This window comes from Nesoenas mayeri (genome assembly GCF_963082525.1).
Source record: "Nesoenas mayeri genome assembly, chromosome: 13".
NCBI classification, from domain to species: Eukaryota; Metazoa; Chordata; class Aves; order Columbiformes; family Columbidae; genus Nesoenas; species Nesoenas mayeri.
In genome coordinates, this window is record NC_137550.1 from 396290 (window position 1) to 420280 (window position 23991).

Below are 23991 nucleotides of genomic sequence, written 5' to 3' on the forward strand. Positions count from 1 at the left end.
CAGGGAGGCAGCTCCTTTACTTACCCCACTGGGAACTAAACCCGTTGTCAAATCACACATTAAAGAAGCTCACTGTGTGCAAAAGACTTTTACGCTAAAACAGTTCCAACCTACACAGTGCAGTCAACACAGTTTTTAACTTAAATTTGCAGCTTGTTCTTTACAAGTGCTTGGCAAAGAATATTTATATTCTTCTGACACCATATAAATAATATTTATACAGCTTAGACATTTTTGAGACATGCATTAGACTTTAGGTAGTACATATTTCTTGATCATATATGCAAATATTACTGTCAATTAAACTGAGCAACCTTATGCTGGGCCATGTCTTGCGTTATCGAGGACATTTGACGGTGGCTCCGAATCGTCCATGGGAAGGACCAGGCGCGTTCCCCGGATTACGAGTTCATGGTCCCCAAAAGCCAGCTCCCGATCGAGCGCATCTTCAGAGCTGTTTCCCACGAACCGCCGCGACGTGCCGCTGGATGCCACCGAGTCGGTGTTGACAGTGGAATCCCCGTAGGTTAGACTGATGTCCCCGTCGTTCAAAATGAGGTCAGAGTCATCGTCCTTCAGCTGCTCTTGATTCTGGGCAACAAGCAGGAGGAAAATGTTGTTTAACTCCGTCTGAATAGCTATGTCTGCAATCACACAGAGGCAGTGAACAGATCGCAGCACAGTATCGCAGACTCTCCTGCACCATGACCATAACCACATGTGTCACACGCACCTCCGAGCCCAGGAGACTCACACAATGCACTAACTCCTCTGCCTGAAAAGGCTCTTTCAGCTCTTCTTTCTGATGCCACAACCAGATATGTGGGTAATGCAATTTTGAGTAGCTTTAACAGGACCAAAATACCCACAACCACAGGAATCACATCGCTGACCCACCAGAGCCATCTTTGTTTTGTGCAGGGAACTTAATGCTGAGAATCATTCTGGTTGGAAGAGACCCTCAAGATCATCAAGTCCAAACATAACCTAACTCTGCACTAAACCATGTCCCTAGAAACCACATCTATGCATCTTTTAAACAGCTCCAGGGATGGTGACTCAGTCACTGCCCTGGGCAGCCTGTTCCAATGCCTGACATCCCTTTCCATGAAGAATTTTTTCCTAACATTCAATCTAAACCTCCCTGGCACAACTCGAGGCCATTTCCTATAGAACCACAGAATCATTTTGGTTGGAAGAGACCCTCAAGATCATCAAGTCCAACTGATGCTGACATCCTTTTTGGCTGTGAGGGATGCAGCTGAAGGGGCTGCAGAAATGGTTCAGCTGCAAGGCTGGAAAGAAGCATGGGACAGGGAAATGGTGTCCTTCCAGCAGGGCCTGGGGAATGAAAAACATGACAGCTTAATTGAGCCAGTCACTGAGGAACTACCACAAATGCAGCACGAATCCCTTCATGACCAAACAGTCAGCTGGAAAACCAAAACGGTCATGGGAATTAGCTCCCCCATCAGCCCCACTATCTGATCTCCCCACAGGCTCACAGTTCAACGCTGCAGAGCAGCATCCAAAAGCTACACAGAAATGTAAACAGGTCAAACTCCAGCAACACTGTGACAGGAAAGACACCAATGGACTCACTTCGTATGCCTGCGGGCTCGTCAGGCAGCGGGCAATGGGCCCACAGCACCCCGGGAGCGTGGTGGTCAGAGGAGGACCGCTGTGCGTCAGCAGAGGTTTCAGATAGCTACGGAGAGGGTTAAGGAAGAAAGAGGAACAGGGCCCCGTCAGTAAGTCGAGGGGCGGGATGCAGAGGCAGCGGTGAGTGACTCGGTGTCTTGAGGAAATGAAGGGAAGGACAGAAATTCAAGTATCTAGAAGCACAAAATATTATAGGGATGAGCAATTTCAATTCACCCAAATACAGCGGGACATGAGCGGAGCAGGACTTGGTCCAGCTAAGAAAAGACTCAGCAGCATCACCTGTCCCGTCACCCTGTGCCTCTCCCAGCAAACTGTTCCACCACTAATTCACAGAAAAGCATTTGCAAGGCACGAGGGGCACAGGTCTTGCGAGTGGGCTACAAATGAGAAGATGCTCTGTCCTTTCTGCCCACCTGCCACCGGGACTGAGGACCCTCCGGGCTTCCAGCCTTGGAGAGCCCAGCTTTGAACTCAGCTGCCGCTGTATGCCCAGTTAACAGCGGGTGGAAATGGCCATTTCTCGCAGCCACAGCCACGAGGAGGTGAAAATCAAAAATCAGCAGTGTGTTGGGAAAGCAAACACTGGCTCCTCTGCTAAGCAGGGAGCAAGGCATGGTCTGAGGCAGCAGAGCTGCTCGGGCAGGCGGGGTTTGGCCCAGCACGATCGGACCACCAGCCAAGGATACTTGTGATCGAAGTTGTACCACATGCGGAATAGCCAGGCGCTTTCTGCCTTCGTACTCCTCCTCTCGCTCTCTGGGACGCCCTGCGGGAGAGCAAAACGTTAAACAGCAGCAGAACAACATGCCGAGACCTTCATCAGGGCCATGAGTGCCCACTGGGGCACCTGGTTATCCCCACGGGGTCGTAGGAAGAAAGAAACCTTCCCACGGCCTCTTCAGAAGAAACCTTTGGGTTGCACTGAGTGTAAGGATATTCACACCACGACAGGCTGAAGGTGCTGCCAGCACCACGCTCTGCATTTAGCAGCATACAACAGCCTTAGGGAGGTGGTACCAAAGCACAGAGTGACGATTTTTCTGCTACAGCCTTCCAGTTTCCGGCCCCAAGGTTTAAAGTGCCTCAGAGCCAGTGGCTGCATCTAGACACCACATTTAATAGTGGCTGACAGGTCCAACCTCCATCAAGTCTCGCCTGAGATTTTTGTGTGCAAATAATCACGTGTTAGGGGACGTCTCGCTTCCTTCTTGTCAGAGAAAAAACATAAAACTGTTTGGAGGGAGCTATGAATACAATTATATATTTCACAGAAATCTGCCTTTCAGATGTATGGCTCTGGGCTGCCTTTAGCATTTGACACTTTCTCCCCAGAGGGTGAACATGCCAGTAAATAGTTCTGAATAAAATGAACCTCCAAGGTGCAGAACCCATCCTGAAATCAATCCAAGCTGCAGCAACAGCACAACCCAGGCAGACACACAAGTGACACAGCTCGGGGCTCCCAGGCAGGAAAACCCCAGCGCCGCAGGGCTCCAGCGTTTATCTCAGCACAGCTGGTGGTTCCTGGGCTGCCACGTAACAACCCAAAGGAAAATGGGGGCAAAAGAAAGGCTGAAGGTACCAACGGGAAAAAGTGGGAAGGAAGATGCTACACAATATAGGCCAGTAAATGGCATTTTTGTACTTCTCTGGATGGTGCGAAGATGCAGAAAGCCTCCATGTCATGCACATATTGATATCTATTTCAGATCCAGCAAGGGAGAGATGGACTCTATCACAGCAGTAATGTGGACTGACTAAACAGTTCAGCATTACTTTTATGCCCTTCTTTCAAACCGAATAAAAGCAAGCCTCATGACAGCCACAGAGGGCACAGAAAAGCCACGACTCCCACTGACTGCAAACTCATTCACCAGAGGAGCTAAAAACCCTCCTACAGCTGGAAGGGAGCAGAGCACAGAGGGGCATTCACAGGGTCTCGACGTAACCCCAGCACAGACAAATGCAAATTCCTCTGCAGAGGCTGCTGAACTCACCACATTCTCCTGATCCGCATCCACACCAACTCTGCAAAGGAGAACACAAGCACAGGGTTAGCACAAGCAATGCAATGCCCTGCATAGGACAACCCCAAAATTCACACCGTGTGTCTGAGGACGTGGTGCAATCACTTCCTGAACACTGTCAGGCTTGGGGTCGTGACACCTCCCTGTGGAGCCTGTTCCAGTGTCCAGCACCCTCTGGGTGAAGAACCTTTTCCTAATATCCAACCTAAACTTCCCCTGGCACATCTTCCTGCCATTCCCTCGGGTTCTATCACTGGTCACCAGACAGAGCAGATGAGCTCCTGCCCCTTCTGTTCCCCTTGTGAGGAAGGTGTAGACACAATGTCTCCCCTCAGTCTCCTCTTCTCCAGGCTGAACAAACCGAGTGACTTTAGCCGCTCCTCATACAGCTTCCCCTCTAAACCCTTCACCAAGGGCGCTGTGATCTGGAGGAGAAGTACGTGATCTCCTCTTGTCTCTTAATACCAAGCACCTTGCTGTAAGAGCAGAACAAGGGAGAGGACGTGCTGTGCCCACATGTGCCACACTCACCGGATATTCAGGCAGGAGAGCATGGCCGTGGTGCCCCCGCCGAAAACCCACACTGTAAAGAAGACGATGAGGAGTGTCGTGCTGAACATCATTTGCCGGGCGTAGGTGGCCGTGTCACGGATGGCCAAGGCAAACGCCATGGCTCCTCGCAGCCCTGCGGGAAAGGGACGGCGGAGATGCTGCGTTACCCCCCAGCACGGGTGGCTTCCCCCACCCAAGATGGACATCACACTGCCCCACATGCGGTCCTGTCCCTCAGATGGGGCACAGAATCATAGAATATTTTGGGCTGAAAGGGACCTTCAAAGCTCATCCAGTCCCACCCCTGCCATGAGCAAGGACATCTTCACCCAGATCAGGTTGCTCAGAGCCCCATACAGCCTGGTCTTGAACAGGATTTATTTGACATTCACCACCGGCAGAGACTTCAGGGCTTTAACAGTGATTATGTAAGCATGAGAATATGCTGTGAAAGCTGAAATTATCAACACTCTTTCCCAGCCCAGAAAGGCAAACCCTCCTCCTGCCCCATGGCACGCACCCAAGCGCAGGGCAGGAGGAGCTCACTGCTACATCCCAGACCCCTTTCCCACCCAGCCTCTTCTCCAGACATGGCCCGTAAGAAGTTTAGAGTTGAATAAGGAATATTTCCAGGTGCTCAGGGATGAGGAAGTGCAGACAGACCACATGGTTGGAAGCAAGGATGCGATAACGTACCAGCAAACATCATCATATGCTGTAAATTTGTTCCGATCTTATTTCTTCTTCCCAAATTCAGTAAAAATGACAGTGGGTAAATATTGGCAGCTCTTCCTAGAAAGATAGCAAGCTGTATTTGCACATGTTAAGGAAATTGCTCTTCCTGTGTCTCCCCTCACATCCCACCTCTGCACGCACAGTCAATTTCTACTGCCTGACGGAAATGTTGGGGAGCCTCAGAAACACCAGTCCTATGGATGCAAAGATGATGATGATAGTAACAACAACAACCACCCAGCTCTGAGTGCTACAGCAGCATGGGAACAGCACACTAATGTCCCACTGAAGCAAAGCACATACTGTGATTCAGGAATATTGCACAGAGACAAGCACAAATAAACAAGAAATTCTGAGAGGGCAGGTTAGACAAGTGAGAGGAGAGAAAACCCACTATTTCCCACTGTATGCTCTCCCCTGCCAGGCTCATTTTCCACCCCAAGAATTACTTGTCCTCTGCAAAGCTCAAGTTATCACAGCTACTACAACCACTCTGACATTCCCCAGCACGCCACTGAATTTGAAGCTCTGAGCCAAGTCTCGTTGCCAAAGATTATTCAGCAAAATGAAAGTGGTGGAGGTTGAGAAGGAAAATAAAACCTTAATACTCCTTCTGTTTTCATAGCCTGCGAGATACAAGAGTCACTAGCCCCTTCATATTGCTTTTATCTTTGAAGCTGTGTCTTTTAGTATCAGCACCCAGATGGCAAAAATAATCTTGGAGCCAGTATTCAGCACAGCCTTGAATAATATGGAAAATGCTCCCAGCTTTTATGTTCTTTCCTGAACATCACAAATTTGCATAAGAGATGTATTTCATGATCTCTCTCATGAATGAGCTATTTCATCAGCAAGTCACCAAGTTCCTCCCAAAGAGGCACATCCCAAAATTTCAATCTAAATTACCCAAACGGCATTTCCTCGCTCTTTGCTCCCTTTACCCCATTGCAGCCCTGCAAAAGCTCATGGGAGGAATTCAGCAGACCCTGCTGCAAACCCATGTGCCAGTAACGGCAAAGACCACAGTGTTTTATTTAACCATATAAACCTGCTTCAGTGCACAGGGTGCAAAAAATTCTGCACATATGAACTGGTTTCCCTGTGACATGAAAAAAATACCTTCAAAATCTTTGCTTTTCTAGACACACCAGGGCGGATAGCTTGTTTCCCTTAGCACCAGCCCGCAGAAGGGGAAATCCTTTCTCATTACATCACTCAGAGGCATCTACTGTAGCTTTAACTGTGCTATTTGACCAAAAAAAGCTTTTTTTCAGGGTCAGTCGAATGGAATAGCAGAGAAAAGAGGAAATAAACAGCTGTACCAGGTAGTTCCCATTTGCAAAGCCACTCCTGGGGCCACGCTGGCGTGTGATGAAGCCGGGTGCTCCAACACCATGTTCGCATCGAACACCAAGTCCCTGCAGCAGCCACTTCAAATGCCCACAAAAGGAGACAAGGCAGGAAGAACAACACATAAAAACCCCAGCAACAACCAAACAGAAAAGCTGAGAAAAGAATCTCCATCTTCCTAAAATAACCAGCAAAGGCATCACTACATGGGAGAAATCTCCATTTAAAAATAAAGCTAGACTGACTGGAAAAAGCCCCACACATTTGAATGAAAAACATAACGTAGGAATGAGGCACCTCTCCCTTTCTTTTCTTATTTTATAAAATGGGCTCCAAAGGATACGAAAGCCCCCACCACAAAGGTCGGGTTAAAGACGTGGTTCTGGAAGGTGAACAGTGCAAGTCCCATGTAGGAGAAGATGAAGTTTTCTGCCAAGAAATTCAGAAGCTCAAATAACTGAAAGAGAAAAACAAATTAAAAGCGAGTTAGATATAACAGAGATTTAAGAAGAAAAACGTTAGCCCATCCATCACACAATAAATACTTCTGCAGAAGCAATCCTAGTAAAATCCATCTGTAGAAAGACAGATACACCTAATTCTGGCTAGAGGGAAGGAAAAAATATTGAATTTGAAATTCAGACAGGCTGAAGGAGGCTGAGGAGCTCTCACCTGCTTAGTTCTGTGTTGGGACTCTGTAGATAAGTTGTTATAGGTATAATGGGCCTGCGTGATCCCGCAGAAGAGCACGGCCACCACACCTGGGGAGCAGAGCATCACGTTAGACTCCTGGGCATGAAAAGGGAGCTGAGCTGCACCCCAACACTGTAGGAGACTTAATGCAATAACCCCAAAATAATTAAAATTCAGAAAGCAGAGGGAGAGCCCCGGCTGCAATCCATACTGGGAGGAGGAAAACTCCACCGGCTCATCACCCCCGCAGGGCTCCATCCCGGACACAGGGCTGTGCTGGAGCTTGCCTGTAAAGCCACACGCCTCAGCCAGCAGGAACGTGCTCCAGGACATCAGGAAGAACAAGCCGGTCTCCAGCAACGGGAACTCCCGAAGTTTGGTGAACTTGGTGACGTTGCAGATGGTTAAGGACAATTTGGAGAGAAACTGTAGGCTAAGAGCAACACTAAATAGCTTGCCCTTAAAAAGGATATCACATTGACTTTCTTTAATTTAGGCTAAAAAAAATCATGAAACACTACGTCTGGGTGCAGACAAAAAAAGAAGCTGTTATGCAAGCACTTGGAAAAAATCAACAAAAAGGATATTAAAGCTGTCACAACTCCAGTAGCTGCTCCCATTGCAAAAGATCCACTGAATATCCCCAGGAAGATCCCAATAGACTTGAACATCGCTGTGACATCAAACGTGTGGCTATTGTCACCCGCTGGTTGGTACGCAACAATTGAACTGAAAAAGGGAGGAAAAGCACGGACGTGAAAAAAACAATGCTTAGTGTGGAGGGAGAGGCACCTCCACAGTGCTACGTGAGCCTTGCAAAGCGCTACGACTGCTGCAAACAGAGAAACCAGGAAGACAAAACCCAAGTGCCACACTGCAACCCCCCCGCGGTCACAGCAGCAGCGTGCCTGTCCTGTCCCAGGGAGTGTGGGGTCCCCTGCGCCCCTCACCAGCTTTCTGCAGCTCAGTCCTGCTCCTCGGCACAGCTTTGCATCTGCTCCTTCTGGACACTAGAGCGTCAGACCAAAAGCCCTCTCCCGCATGATCTCCTGCAAACGCATGTGCTAGGTGACAGTTCACCTTTTGCAATGGTATTTTGGGGGTTTGGCATCAGCTCTCTATAAAGTTGGGCACTCTTGGACCACAGAGCATTCCAGTGGGAAGCCTACATTTCCCCATGGACTCCACAGAGGCAGCTGACGTGAAATATCACCTGGAGAACTGTACGTTATGCCTTTTTACCACATTTAATGCGCACTACGTTGAATGTGCACTGCTGTGAGTTCTGAAGTGACATATCGCAGGGTAGCAAGGCAAATGGCATGGTCCCAGTTAACAACAGCAACGCTGTTATCTTTGATTATCTTTGTCCATCAAACTCTAGCAGATCTTTGGGATGAGGTGGTAAATCGTTTTGCCACACTGATCCCATCGCTGAATCTGCTCACTCCTCACTCCCAAGCCTTGCAACAGCCATTCCACTGATTTACTCAGAAAGCCTGAGATACAGGGATTTCCTATCCACCTCCTAAACACCATTTTAATCTAAACTACTTATTAGCTTTACTCCATGTAAACTTACCAGAAACATTAATGTCCTAGTTAGCAATCCCTCTGTTAAAACTCTTGGAAGTGAACTTCAAATAGTTGCTGTTTAACCTCCTGAGTTATGCTGGAATGGGAAGTTTCTGCCTTGTGCACACATCCCACAGCTTCCTCCCCTAACTACACACCAACATTCTTCTGCAACACGAGTGACAGTCCTCCCCTTTTCGACACATCACGGGTCACTTCCCTTGCTAAACTTCCCTGCTTTTAATACATTTCATCTTTCGGCATCGCCTTTTACACTGCAAGCTGCAAATTTCTCCCTGCGGTTTAATTTCTTTCGTCAGTCCCATCCTCTACTTCCCATTCACCAATGTGTTCTTATTCTGGGGTTTGGAGGCTTGGGTTTTTTTAAACCCATACTGGTTTTGTTTCCCCTCTATACGTGACTGGATGTTGGTTTAACATTTTAACCTCTTACAGTTTTCCTTGTGGTTTTGATTTTTGCATCACTAATCAGACATCATTACCAGCTGCCATTTGTGTGGTTTATTTCCCTCTCTCTGCGCATGGGGCTCCCCAGGGCGTTTAGCCCCCGTGAAACCTCTCCCTTCAGAAGAAGCAGGAACAGGCTCCATTTGGGTAAATGTTCCCAAACCGCAGCCCTGGCACCTCACTGTCCACCGCCGGTTTCAGTTCTGGGTTCAATTCCCCTTCATCCTGCAACCAGTTCCCTGCCCTGAGCCCAGCCAGGCCAGCACAAGACAGGCACAGAATGGCATGGATCTGCTCCCCAAGCAGGGGGATGGACATTGGTCTGGGATTTGGGGAGCCTCAAGGGGGCTGAGGGGAGACCTTCTCACTCTCTGCAACTGCCTGAAAGCAGGTTGGAGCATGGAGGGTGTTGGTCTCTTCTCCCAAGTAACAAGTGATAGGATGAGAGGAAATGGCCTCAAGTTGCACCAGGGAAGGCTCAGGTTGGATATTGGGAAAAATTTCTTTCCAGAAAGGGTTGTCAGGCACTGGAACAGGCTGCCCAGGGCAGTGGTGGAGTCACCATCCCTGGAGGGGTTTAAAAGATACATAGATGAGGTTCTTAGGGACATGGTTTAGTGCCAGTATTAGGTTAACGGTTGGACTTGATGATCTTGAGGGTCTCTTCCAACCAAAATCATTCTATGATTCTGTGACTGAAAGCAGGGAGGAGAGGAGCCTCAGGGGCACCCAGCTCCTGGTAGGAACCACGGAGGAGTCCTAGCTCCTCATCCTCCCCGGCGCAGGGACGGTGCCCACAGCGCTCACCCCACCACGTGCAAGGAGCTGATGGTTCTTCTCAGGGCAACTGTAAAACCTGCACACTCAGCTGGCTGCGCTGGAGCCCCTCCACACCTCCGGGATGAGGTGGGACCCACCTCCATCAACACAGCCCATCTGCCCAGAAACCCCCTGATTCTCCATCTTCCAACACATCTGCATCTCCTACACCGGGGAATAGGTCTTCTGACTGCAGGAGCAGAACCCTCCCCACGCAGTTCCCCCACTTACACCTCTGCTCTAACAAAGGCAAACACCAAACTAAATTTAAAAAGGGGAACCATAAGTAAGATCTCTGGGCTGCTCTCGGAGGAGCTCTCGTCCCTGGAGCAAGAGGCCTTCACCTCCTCCTTGCACCCAAGATGTCTTGTGTCCAGGTGACTTGAGGTTGCCCTTGAGACACCTGCACTGAGCAATACCCGCCGTGCCGCCCGGGGCTGCCTGATGCTGCTGACAGTGACCGTGAGGACAAAGACCACAACAAGCTGTAAAACTGGTTCGGGTTAACTGCTGAGAAGCCCTTGAGAAGTCAGCATGCTGCTGGGCTGGCATGCACAAAAGCCTTGTGGCAAAATAACTGCTGCCTGCAGCTCAGGGCTGCTGTTTTGGTGCAAACTATCCTATTTCAGGGCAGAGGGTGGGCAGAACTCAGCCTGAGAAAAGAGGAAGGCAGGAAATCAGAGCTACAAAGCTGATACTGAAACAGCACATGAGGCAAATCACTGTGAACGGTACAGTCACCCATGTGTGAGGAGATTCAACACAAATCTCATTACTCTGATGCTGGACCCACCCACTCCCACACAGAACCTTCCAGCACAGGCTGGAAGATCCCGTTCCATCCCATCCCATCCCTTCCTCACTCTGGATCACTTCTTAAACCCGACCTGGATGTGCAGCATTTGTTCTCATGCCAGCAGTGACAAATACAGCATAAAAGCCAGAGCGAGCAACACAAACAGTTCCAGAAACCTCAACAGAAACATTCAGTTTGGTAAATACAACTCATGCAGGCAGATAGCTCACAATATGTTACTTGCTGCCTCCACCTTAGTAAAACCCACACAACCAGTGCGCCGGAGTGACAAGTATTCCAGAAATATTTTCTGCATTAGTCTTAGCTATATGTTAACCTGTCACCATTGCAGATATTATATATTGCCAAACAAATTCCCGTGATGACAACACAGTGAAAACGCAGATAAAATATGTCCTAGATGCAGAGGACATAAAATATTTAAGAATATAAAACATTTTTTAGAAAGCCAGCAAGTTTCCCATGTGTTCAACCCAGGGTATTAACTCTAGCTGTAAGAAATACCATCTTGATGCACAGAAAGTGTGGAGAGAAAGGAAACAGCTGCTTTACCAACTATTCCCACCTAAACAAAAGCAGCTGTTTGTGGATGGGAAGGCAGGTAAGAGCAAAGCCATCAGCAAGGGATTGCAGTGGAACCCTGTGGCTCAAAAGCAGACATGGTGCTTTTCCCATCTCAGAGGGACATAAAAAAACCTCCTTCTGGCTGGGTCAGCCGGCCATAAAAGCAAAACAAAACTATCCATCATGCAGGAGAAAGCTGCAGGGACAACCCACAGTCCCAGGCTGCGGTTTGCAATGAGGAGATGCATCAGAAGGTCACTACAGCTTTTCGTGACACTTAATATGTAAATCTGCGCTTGCAAACATCAATGCTCCTATTTTACAGAAGCAAGGCCAGGTGGTGCCCCCCAACACCTGACATGTAACATACATAACAGTTAAAAATAAAAACAGAACACACTTACGAAGACAGCACTATGGCAACGGCATCATTGAGGACGCTTTCGCCAAAGAGAAGGGCATACAGCTCAACATCAACCTGGAGTTCATGGAATATGGCAAGAACAGTCACTGACAAATAGAAAAATAGAGAGACATCCAAAAAGGTGCTGTTATTTTGCTGTAATCAAAGACAAAATGCCCCTTTTTAGAAAGCTGCCTTCCTGCACGTCAGTGCCACTCTGCTGTGATGGTGCCAGCCGCCTCCCGTGATCCCTTTGAAACTCTTCCTTCTGCCCTTTGAGATTTGAATTTACTTTATCATTTGCCTCCTCCTCCTTTTCTGAAAACCTATCCTGGGCTTTAACTCTATTGAGTGATGAGCAAACTTTGCTCTGAGCTTCCTGAGGGTCTGAGCTCGTGGGCTGGATCGCAAGTACCACGCTGACACAAGCTTTTGGGATGCTGTTAGCTTGGAGCATCAGGGAGAGCCTTCCTCCACCTGCAGAAGTTCAGGAGGATGCAGCCTCATCCAAGACAATGGCTGTCTTTTCCTCCCATCCCTGATACTCCAAGAGAAATACTCGTATTCAACACAGGTTGACACACTGGAAATGCCAGCACAGATGTGCTAACGTTTCAGACCTAACTGGAGAAAGCCAGGCACTGGCTCAAACCCCAGATGGGGGTTCCTTGTGATTTACAGCCACAGGGCAGAGATCAGAGTACTCTCAAGCCCTTCCACGATCCAGAGGGTCCAAGAAGATATTAATAATAAAAATGCAGCAGGTTTTGCCTATCAGCCTTGCAAAAACATCACAACAACTAAAGCAAGCAAGACGTAACACATGGTGCATCATGCACAGCTCAAGCTGCTGCGGAGGGCTGAGCTCATTCCAATCAACTCTGCAAGCCCTGTAAAACAGCATTCAGGGACCCATCTGTACACACTGACAGGGGTTTAATCCATTTACGCACAGGGAAACGCTCCATTTTCACCTGTGAAATCTTCTTGTTCCTATTTCAAAGCCTGAAGAAGGGATGCGATGCCAACGGCTCATCCGCAGTGTTTTTAAGCATCACTTCCATTTACATCCTCTGCCCACCTGCCACCAGATCTACCACACCATCATCACATCTCTGAGGTGCTCCCCGCTTTGCAAATATGTTCCCCATCTCAATGTCGACACCCTAGCAAATTACAGGGAGGATGCTCAACCTCACAGCCACATGGGAACAATTCCCCACTAAAGGAACCTGCGGCCTGAACACACACGCACCTAAGATACACTCAGAGAAGCTGCAAAATAAGGATTTGGGGTGTTTTTTAATAAGAACGTCAGCAGTAATAACCACACCACTACCTAGCAAATCTTAGGGAAACACAAAAAAATAAGTTAGTAAAAACACATGGGAAACACACATCTTGCATCTCCACCTGGCAGACAGATGTGGATATTGCCATGTTATGCTGCAGGTTATGTTCTGCAGCGTTATTCTTGCATATATGCATATACATACAATGCTCCTCATTTTGCCTTTAAAAACAGAAATCACTTGTTGTTAAGATGAGCAGGTAAAAGTCCCAGTTCATCTGGAAACAACAGCACCTGGCACTTGTTTCAAAAGGGCAGAGGACTTGGCTTATCCAGGTGTGCAGTCTCTCCCTTCCAAGCAAAACTGACCAATATCTGCATTTAAAAAGATCCGCCAAAGCTCCCGTAACATCGGGAGGTGGGCGATGCTGCCGTCCCCCAGCCCCACCACACGGGTCTCAAACGTAGTAGCCAGGCTGCAAAAGAAGAAACTCAAGCCCTGTTCAGCAAAAGGCAGGAGGAAAGAGAGGTCTTTTTGTGGTCCTGTGTTTTTAGGTGAAGTAGGAACATGCAAATAAACAGCTACCATGTAGAAGCAGTCGTGAACTAAGTAAAATTCCATTGGATAAGGCACGTTTGTCATAGTTTTGATTTATAAAGTGCATCAGTAGGCCAAGATGTCACTACTGTCCTCAGTACTGCTCAGTAAGATAAACTTTAAGTTAGATTAGTACCTTTCGAAATCCCACCCAAATGGAAGCTGAAGAAAATGACTAAACCAACTAAAACTATCAGCTGAACCCCACATTACACGTCTTGTTCTGCATCACCGGTTGGCACAGGATGGCAGAGACACAGTGGACCTGTCCCCAAGCCTAGCCAAGTCGAGAGAGAAACTGTCTAGAACCTCATTGCAAACAAGGGTTCAGGAAAGCAGAGGTTTGGAAGGTATATTACATGCAACCAGAAGGAAATAAAAAGGGATGGAGACAAACTTCACCTCTAAGAATGTCACAAATAAATAAAACTCCAAAATTCAGGAGGAAACTTCTTCACCCCTTCACCACAACCCAAAACAGATCAAAATGTAGGTAAAATGAGGGAAAAAAAGTAACCATCTAACATACCTGGATCAGTAGCTGATACGATGGCACCAAACAGGAGGCAGTCAGTGAAGTAGAAGTCTCCCCCGAGCTGCCCAGTGACTTTCATCAGCGCCACACAGCCATACACAACAGAGCTGGTGATTAGAAGAGGCAATTACTCATGTCTGCAGTGCATTAAAGTGACACTCAATTGGGCTCGATTCCCCTGAATTTGCCAGATTAACCCCTGAAGTTACCCAAACGCAGGAACACCAAAGAACTGCACCGTGTGAGCTGTGCCTGGTGAAGCCCAGGACCACGCACACCAAAGCACCCACCACAGCAGACCACAAACACGGTGCTGGTGAGGAACCAGGACCAAAACTCCTCCACGAGCACAACACAGCTAAAGAAAAGCAGCAGCCAGGCTCATGGGCTCTTGTGGTCACTCTGCAGTGTTTCCCATTTAACACATTTCAGTGGGATGATCGTGGCCTGACTTTGAAACAGCTGAAACTTTCAGTGAGGAACATATAATGCGGATACTGAATTTGCTTGAATCCACTGGACTCCCCAGTGGAAAACACCCTACACCAGCCTGCATGCTGCTATTCAGAGCAGGAATCATCTCGCTCCCTCTGCACAGAAGGATAAATAATTTGAAACATAATCTGTGCTCACTGGGCACCTGCTTCCAGCAAGTAAGGACAGGACATGCATTTACGATCCTGCCCCTCCTGTGTCTCATGCTTGTCCAAGCTGTGCTTTTAATAACTTCAAGCTACTGTCTGTTTTTGCAAGACAATCTTCAGAGAAGTGTGAAATTTTCCCTGGCGTGTACATAAATATTCTATATGGGATGCTGAGAAAGCACTATGCAATTAGACAGCAATCGCCCCGTCCACCCAGCAAAAGTTTGGACAGTAAATGGTATCATTTGCTGCTGCCAAGCAGAGGTGCAGAGAGCCCGTGTGATCTTTTAGGGCTGGGATTAGCAGCTGCAGCTCCGGGCTCAGGGCGCTCCCAGCACGGCTTAAATCCCCGCAGAAGAACCAGACGGGCTCCAGCTACTCACCCGATCACCAGGCAGGAAATTGCAGTGCCGAGAAAGGCGTATGCTAGGATGGATCCCAAGTTTCTGAAGAAGTGCCTCTAGGAGGAGGAGATAAAAAAAAACAAAAACATGCTGAATTATATTTTTCTAACAATTTATTTCAAGCCCGCACAGGCACCCACACAGTGTCCGTCATGAATTGGAACTTAGCTCAGACACCACGAGCTGGACACGCACGGCTGAACAGCGCCCACCACATTGGTGTATACTGATGTTCATGCAGCATTAATAAACACGAACATATCTTTTTCTTGTACCCGTGTATTTAACAAGGTCCTGGGAACTGATGTCCTAACCCAGCAGCATTCCTCCTTCCTTCTCCCACAAGCTAAGCAGGATCATTTCCCTCTCCTTCCAAATCAGCATTTCAGAGAGCTGCAGCTTTCTAAAAACCTCCCACCCTCCCATGTGTTTGGAAAGTAAGGATGCCTGGAATGGCCCAGCTGATCTCAAAAACCCCTGTGCAAACCCACGCTGGAAATGGTTGAAGTCTCTGACCCTTCCTGAGGCAGGGGGATGGACCAGACTGACTGGGATGCTCTCGGCCCTGTTTCCTACAATCCCACATGTGCTGGGGAAAAGCGTATCCAGCTCCGCCGCCCTGGCCTGCTGAGCCAGCATTAAAGCACTCTCAAGTATTAAAAATGCTCTGCAGGCAGAGGAACTGAAAACGTAGGTGCTGTAAAGGCACGTACCCTTTTCAAGCTGTAGCCTGCATAAAATATAATTGGAGGAAGCAAAATGTTGAAAAATACTTCAGGATCAAAAGTCACCTGTTAAGAAAAAAAAAAAACAACACAATGGTAAAATGGTTTGTTAAGACCTTGCAAAGCAAAACACCAAGAAGAATGTTATATAAAATATAAGGAGAAAACCCTGTACCCTGGCCAGATGAAATGCTGTCGGGTGAACAATGGGATGCGCCTGGGATCTTTTGGAGACACAGCCCAGAGTCTACACAGCTCAAATTAAGTTCAGCTGAAACCAGAGTTTCATTACGTTGTGTTCAACTCATAAATTATAACTGATTATGGTCTGACCAAAGTTAAGAATTAAAATCACAGAATGCAGCAGATACAGGACTCGTCCCCATGGAAGGAGTGGGGAGCATCACTTGCCTCTCTAGTCGCCAACCCCCTTACCTTTCTCAGCATCTCATTATCCTGGACGTTATTGAGCTCCTGGGCGCTGATTTCCCCCTTCAGGGTGTACTCGTAGTACTTCCCGCTGACGTTCACCAGCAGCGTGGCAGGGCTGGTCTGCACCTGGCAGCTCATCGTCACGTTGTTGACATCGCTGGGGACGTGGATGCCGTAGCGCAGGACCACGCCAACCAGGACCCCTGGGGACAGACACGTCAGTGAGATGAGCCACAGCAAACTCCCGGGACAATCTCTTTGAGCACGGATGTGGCATCAGGCACTCCAGCATCCTGACCCTCTGCTCAGCTGCTGAGCACAACCACCATCCAAATAACTGCCCATGTGATATTAAAACATCCTCATCCTCTCATGAGCCGTGGGAACGCTCTGTGCTCATGCTGACTTTCTGACACCAGGCATGGACTTGTCCTGAAGGTTTTAAATTACTCAGCCATCAGTCAGACCCTCACCTTAGTGCAGCAAATGGCCAGCATCGAGGGCACACTGGTTTTCTGAGCGTGAGCACACTGGCATTGGTGGCACACAGCTGGGGACCTGGGCAAGGCGCTGCTCACGTGCCTGAACTATGTAAGTTACCCCTGGAAACCTGACAGCATCACATTTTGCCACTACAGAAATATGAAAACAAAGGGTTTAATGTAGGGGATTAAAAAAGGGACCAAGCAACCATCACCCACACTCTGAGGACAGCAAGCATCCTTCCTAAGATGCTGCAGCACCACACAGCCTTTTCCCACACCTGGGAACCTTGGCAGCGCACAGCAGTGATCCTCACTTTATAAACAACCGTGGAAGTTTCCCAGCGCAGGCTGACCCCCCGGGTCTGCCCCTCACCCCTGCAAGCTCCAGCTCTGCATCAGGAGCAGCAGCCCCAGGGCAGCCCTGGGAGCCAACGCTGCGTCCGGCTCCGCTCCTGCACGGGAGTATCGTGGGGTTAATGTGCAAGTCAGCAGTTTATACGCCACTTTTCGTTTGCAACACAGCTGACGAGCTGCGCTCTGAGGTCTCGCACCCAGATTGACGGCATTCACAGGGCGCAGGCTGCTCCGGCTCCTGCTCACCCGCACGCTGTGCCAAGCGCTCTCCGGGCAGAGCTTTTCGACATCTGTGGGCTGGGGAGGAGGGGTGTCCCACAAAACAGCTTTCCACGTAGCCTTCAGCACAAAAGGGTTTGGAAACTGCTTGATTAAGGCAGCGCTGCACCGCCACAGAAATCTGGAATCTTAAACCCATCTCTGAACCACACATTCATGAAAAGCTTTCAGACACGTGGGAACTAAAACAGAGACTGCAACACTTGGAAGGCTTCTCCGTTTGTCTCCCGGGACACTACCACTTCTTTGCTGTTGCCTTAATTAAGATCTTGCTCTGAGCTTTCCTACAGGCAGGGCGCAACCCTGACCGAAGGGAACACCAAACTCTTCGCCCACTGCCATCTCACGGCAGCAGAACCTGGGCAGGAGACCGCGGGGTCCCAGCACACCCAGCAAGCTCCCGATCTGCTGCCCGCTTTTTGCCTTCTCTTCCTTTGCCAGCTGTTTTCCAGGATGAGATTTGCTCATTCTGAAGAAAAGCCCCCACCTCCATGCCAGGGGATGTCACGTGGAGCAGGGCCACCCAAGCACACAGCCAGGCCATGAGCAGAGGCAGAAGAACCCGCTGCAGAGACTCACTGCTGCTAACTCACCACACCAGTGCCGCTGACGTCCCATCTCAGGGACCAGGCTGACAGACCCTGGAGCAGCACCCAAAACCCAGCCCCTGGTCAAATGTGGCACCTTCTGCACTTTCTGCTCTCACAAAGCTACTGATGGTTTTAAGCCCTGCACAGACAACTGGGCTCACCATCTTCTTGGGGCTCTATCCTGCACTGCACCACTGATGCAGAATTGCCCCGACAGTAACAGAAAAGTTCTCTCAGTGCACAACCAGGCACATTCAGCTCCAGTAAGGTGCTTCAGGGAATGCCACACTGTGCAGAGCACCTGAGCTGCTTTCACACCAGCATCACTAACAACTGAGGACACCAAAGAGGAATCCTTTGGCTCACTCTTCTGCTAGCCTCCTGTGATCTTCCAGTGCTCTGGAAATACAAGTATGGAAATGAAGACAAGGATGTCAAGAACACTGAGATGCGACATCACAAGTACGTGGCGGGGGGTGCGTGGCACCACAGCACTGGGACAAAACACCCAGGTCCCCTTTCACCCCAAAGAGGATGACCCCTGAGGTACCATAGGAGACAACCAAACTCTTCCCTGGGATACAGCGAGCTTCAGAGAGTCATTTACGTCTGCCCAGGGCAGTGGTGGAGTCACCATCCCTGGAGGGGTTTGAAAAACACACAGATGAGACTCTCAGGGTCATGGTTTAGTGCCAGAGTTAGGTTATGGTTGGACTCAGTGATCTTAAAGGTCTCTTCCAACCAAAATGATTCTGTTAAGCAGCTTTAAACAGTTACAGTGAGAATTCAGATGGAAGGGAAGGGAGGTGAGCCAGCCTGGAGAGCTCATCCACCCTCACAACTGCTCCTCCACTCCTGCGGAGCCCACAGCACCAGGCACGCTGCGCGCTGCAGCCCCCAGAGCGACCTGAGCTGGCTTTTAAAAACTATTAAAAAAAAAACCCAAAACACAAGTTTATTTTAGAGCTTCATGTGGGGGTCAGAAACCTCCAGCAGCAGGAGCTGCCTGGCTTTCCTCAGCTGGAAACCCATCCAGCGAGCCCTTTAGATGCCCAGGCTCAGCGCTTTGAGGTGGGTGGCCTTGCAGGAGGGAGGAGGGACAGACAGACAGACATCACTGCTGCTAATTCAGAAGGGATCCTGACTCACCCACCTCTCAGCTCTTAATCCCGGTCCCAAAGCAGCGCTACATCTGATAACCCCCCGGCTGGTCCTCGCCGTCTCACTTACCCAGGCAGCTGTTCCTGGCCCCACACTCCGGCTGCAGCCAAATTCCCACTCTGGTCAGGAATGAGATAAGGGAAAAGGGACGTATAAACCTACAATATCTGCCAAGGCCACTGTGCTTGGGGCTTCAAAAATCAGCCCTTTTATCCTGCCCTGTAGCACACTGCCTGGGAGGCTCACAGAGCTCTCTGGACCAGGGTTGGAAAAGATGTCCCTGTGCAAACAAACACCTGCACACAGAGCTGCCAGCAATGTCCCTGACGCTGAGACACCATTGGAGTCACTGACAGGCAAACTGTGCTGCTGCTCTGCTTAAAGCCAATTCCTCTGCCAACACTGAGATGATACCCCCAGTGCCCCGCCCGCCCAACCCTGCATCCCTAAATCAACCCCTCTCACCTCGTGATGCTCGCTGGAGGCATCTGGAACAAACCTGACTCAGACGGCAAGTTTTTTCAGACACCCAGACACCAACACCCAGTCCTGGGCCCAGGCTACCTGGACCAAGTCCAGAGGACCATGTAAGTCCTCCTGGTTCTGAAACTCTCATAGGAAATGGTTCAGACTCTCTTGGCACTCGAAGGGCCATCCCAGCAGTAACCCGTGAGCAGCTCTGCCAGTATCGACATGCTTTGGCAGCCCAAAGTTTTACAAAACTGGGCCCTGGGAGGGAGCAGAGCAGAAGGAACCCGACACCAAGGGAGCTGCCAGCCAAAAGCTGCAAGGAGGAGAGAAGCTAAAGGCAAAGCCTGTAAATTAACTGAGTTATTTTATGCAAAGTGCAAGAGATTATTCTCATTGCATTTCTCCCAACTTCATTAAAAAGAACAAAAGCCCATGGGCTTTTTTTTTTTTTAGGTGCTGTTGAACATTTCCGAGGTAAGGTTTTAAATGAAGACTAATATATTACCATTCGAGCACTTAACAACAATGGAAGCACACAGGATCCCCAGGCGAGTATTAATCTGGACACCAAAAGGAAAGAAAAATGTAGCAGGCAAGTGAAGACATCCTGACAACAAGCAATTCAGACATAGGCAATCCAGGGGCCAAGTGGGAACAAGTACAAGGAAACTAAACTTTTAGAGAAGCTCCTGCCACATCCACCATCAGACCTTGAGAAGAACCGAAACAAGATTGTTTAATTAATCGTCCTATATGTTGAATACCTTGGGTGTGGGGACCTCATTTTAAACATTGAAATGAAGTTTAGGGGCTACTGAACACCATGAAATGACTCCAGCCTGCATCTGGCTCTCGAACATCAACTCTGAGCTGACAGGGTGATTCGTAAGATCTAAATCCACCTGGAGCAAGAGCTTATAACTTACAATAAAAACACAGACACCAAGGAAACTCTGATGTATTTCAGGAAGAAGACATGTATGCAAAAGATTTATCTGACTTAGTTGTTGGGGTTTTTTAACTAGAAAAAGACAAGCTTTTACGAATTGCTTGTCTTGCCCAGATTTCAGGGTCTGTTTTGTAGCCTGCCTGCCACAGCCCTTCCACATTTTCAGCAGACTTCCTCAGGGCTGAAAGCATCGCAGGGGCTGGCAAGAGCCAAGCAGAAGCGGTACCTGCTTTGCTCCCTGCAGCTTTTGTCGCTGTAAAACAACAGCACCTCACCACTCCTTGGGAAACTACACATCCCTTTTCCTACAGCAGCTCCCACAAACCTGAGGAGCAAAGGCCAAACACCTTGACAGCAGGAAAAACTCTGATTTTCTGCATGACCAGACGGGTGATGTTACGGATTTGGCCAACAACTCCCTAAGAGCAAAAGAGCAGACACAAAAGATGCATTTTACAGATTGGCAGGAGGCCAAAACGACCCGGGTCATCCTCTGAGAACAAGGGGAGCACTCAGGTGGGTGAGGGAGAACGGAGCATCAAGACAAAGAAAACTCCAGGAGAAGAAGAACAAGGTTGAGATCGAGTTGGAAGGCACAAAAGGAATAGAAAGTCCATGTGCTGGTGAGCTCCAGGGCAGGAGGGGAAGGACAACCCCCCATGCTGGAGGCATGTGCTCCCACCGCACAGCTCCCGTCCTGGGGAGGTGAGCACCCTGCCAGGCCAGCGACCCAGCAACACCTGCACCTCCCCGTGGCTTGCAGGAATCCGAAAAGGCAGAGCAGTATTTTGTGCCTCTGGGCTGACGCGGGTGTCTCCACCCCTTCATTTGGAAGGACACTTCCAGTTAACTGAAGCTTAGGATCACAAAAGCCAACGGGAGTGAATGGCTCGAGTTAGAGCCTTCCGAGCAAAGCTTTCTGCTGGATGGGGGACTCGGCCACATTGCTTGGTCACACATCACCCACAATCAGCACAAGCAAGGACAGCACAGAGAAGAGACACTACGCACAGCAGAAGACACCTTTTAATCCTAAACTCAACAAATCTTGTCTAGATTTGTCCACGGCTGCGTTAATCACTCCCCCAGCAGAACTCCCAGACCTACTTTGGTTGAACTCCAAGTCATGCAAGATAACCCAGGCAGAGCCACGTATGGCACCTCCACAGTATAGTTCAGGCCACTTCATGTGCCATGTCACCTCACTAAATCACAGGCCACCATTAAAATCCAACCAGCTATGGACCTGTTCCCCTGACTCAACAGTCTCACTCCACTTCTCGTGGGAACACACGCAGGGCATCTCACCAAGAGGTCCTGTCACAGCAGGAGGAGGAACCCCAAAAGCAGGAGCTTGTCCCCGAGCAGCACGACATAAGGCTGTTGGTCCTTCGGGTCCCTGAGCATGGCAAAGGGTGGGAGCATCTCCCCATATGGCCTCTCCACTCTTCCCAGCCTCTGGAAATTCAGGTGCTCTAAACACGGGGTGGAGACAAAACCCCTGGCCTCAGTGTGCGGGACATAAGGGTCCTGACCAGCACAAGGCCTGTCTACACAGACCAGTGTCCCCAGTCTCAGCCCTGGAGCATGGGAGCAGGACTTGCCAGTGCTCGGTGGCATGGTTTTGAGCTCGCTTGGCACACGGTAGCCCTTGACCCCACCAGCCTCACCCATGCTGGCTGAAAACCAGCCTAGGAAAACCCAACCAGCTCCTCGCTGCTGGAGACTTTGGAGCGACGCTGTCCTCAAGAGCCCTTGATACCTCGGGTTTGGAGAACAACCAACCTTCCCTCCAGCGACACGCAGATAACACTCGGCACGGGGCAAGGCAGGACGGGGTGTGCAGCCCGGCTGTGCCAGCGAGAGAGGAGCCTCTGCGAGGGGGTACAGCGTGTCCCCCCAGTCCCCACACCCATGGGGACACCCCACAAAACGAGCCCTGCTGCAGCCCCTGACCACAGGGCCACCGGGCACGGAAGAAGGGAGCGGCGGGGCTGCTGGTGGCCCAGCACAGCCCCGGGACTGGTTTGGACGGGGCTCCCAGTGCTCAGGGCAAGGCTCATCCCTCCCCACACGGGTCTCCCACGGAGGGGGGCGGGTGGGTGATGGGGTAAGGGGGTGCGTGGGGGTCCCCGCGCCCCTCACCGTAGATCATGGCCAGGCCGGTTTCGTGGAGGAAGCGGGCGCGGCGGTGCTTGAAGAGCCAGATGGTGAGGATGGTGAGGGTGAGCAGCAGGATGAAGACGAGCAGGTTGAGGCTGTCCTGCCGGTGGCTTTCCTCCGCCGCCTTCTCCGACACGATCTCCTCCTCCAGCGCCCCGGGACGCGCCGCCAGCACCTCCCCGCCCGCCGCCCCCCGCGCCCACAGCCCGGCCACCGCCGCCAGCGCCGGCCCCGCCATCGCCCCGGTACCGGCCCCGGCGCCACCACCAGGAAGCGGCGCTGGGCGCAGGCGCTGCGGGGCGGGGACAGCGCTGCCGGGAGCCCGGATAGGGACGGGGCCGGCGCGGGAGAGCGGCGCCGCCGGGCTGGGAGCCGTGCCGCGGGGAAAAAGGGGGTTATTTCAGCTTTACATCACTGAAGGCGAAGAGCCGAAGCGGGGGGGTTGGGGTGGAGGTGAGGCGGGATCTCGCAAACGTGTTGCAAGCGAGCAGAGGGAGGTTTGCAAGAGGAAAGGTCGGCTGGTCGTGAAGGGAGGTGCGAGATTGCAAAGTGGGAGGGGGGGAATCAGGTGGCGGGGGTGTAAGGGACAGAGGGCTGCGAGGGCAGGCTTGCAGGAGTGCTGGGGAAGGGGTTGCAAGGGAAAAAGCACATTGCAAAAGTGGGTTCTAAGGGAAAAGGTTTCCAGAACGCAAGGAGGTTTGCAAGAGGAACAGGAATTTCCCAAGCGGACTTGTTGCAAGGAAGAAGTTTTGCACAGGAGCGGCTGGGGCTGCGGGGTGTTGTGCGTGGGGTGCTCGGGGGGCTGTGCCGCAGCCCGCCCAGGCTGCTGGGGGACATGGCCCTGCGCGTGGGGACAGCACCAGCGCATGCCGCGCCCCAGAGCTGGGGCAAACCTGGAGGGACACGGTGCCCTCACACCGTGCCAAGGAGCGTGCCAGGGGCCAGGAGCCGCACTCAGCCCTGAAGTAGGATCAGAAGAACCCTCCCACCCTGGTTGCCAATAAATAGGGCGGTTTTGTGCAACTGGTGGGGTGACGGCTGCAATAAATGCCACAGCGATCAGCTGGTTTTACAGAAAACACCCCCAAGAATTGCTTCTGTGCCCCTTATCTTTGTGCCTTGGGGGCATGGAAGCCCCAGGATGCAGGGAGGCCAGGGGAGGGAGGTTTGGCCCCGCAAAACAGTCAGGATTTTCCTTGTTTTGCCCCAGGCCTTGCTTGGCTAGAGGTTAGGGTGCCTGTC

The 23991-nt window shown here is 50.4% G+C and overlaps 1 protein-coding gene across 1 annotated transcript; it reads right to left on the reverse strand.

Annotated features, from left to right (window-relative positions):
* Positions 1-304: 304 nt before the first annotated feature.
* Positions 305-23617, reverse strand: SLC9A6 (solute carrier family 9 member A6; the record flags this gene model as incomplete). Its single annotated transcript, XM_080352725.1, has 17 exons — positions 305-591; positions 1603-1708; positions 2352-2431; positions 3663-3693; positions 4224-4377; positions 4941-5052; positions 6673-6786; positions 7002-7090; positions 7310-7415; positions 7610-7751; positions 11670-11775; positions 14087-14199; positions 15120-15196; positions 15854-15931; positions 16301-16500; positions 22732-23114; positions 23610-23617. The coding sequence occupies 17 exons, from the start codon at positions 23615-23617 to the stop codon at positions 316-318; spliced, it is 2175 nt and encodes a 724-aa protein (XP_080208851.1). The 3' UTR covers positions 305-315.
* Between the last annotated feature and the right edge of the window lie 374 nt (positions 23618-23991).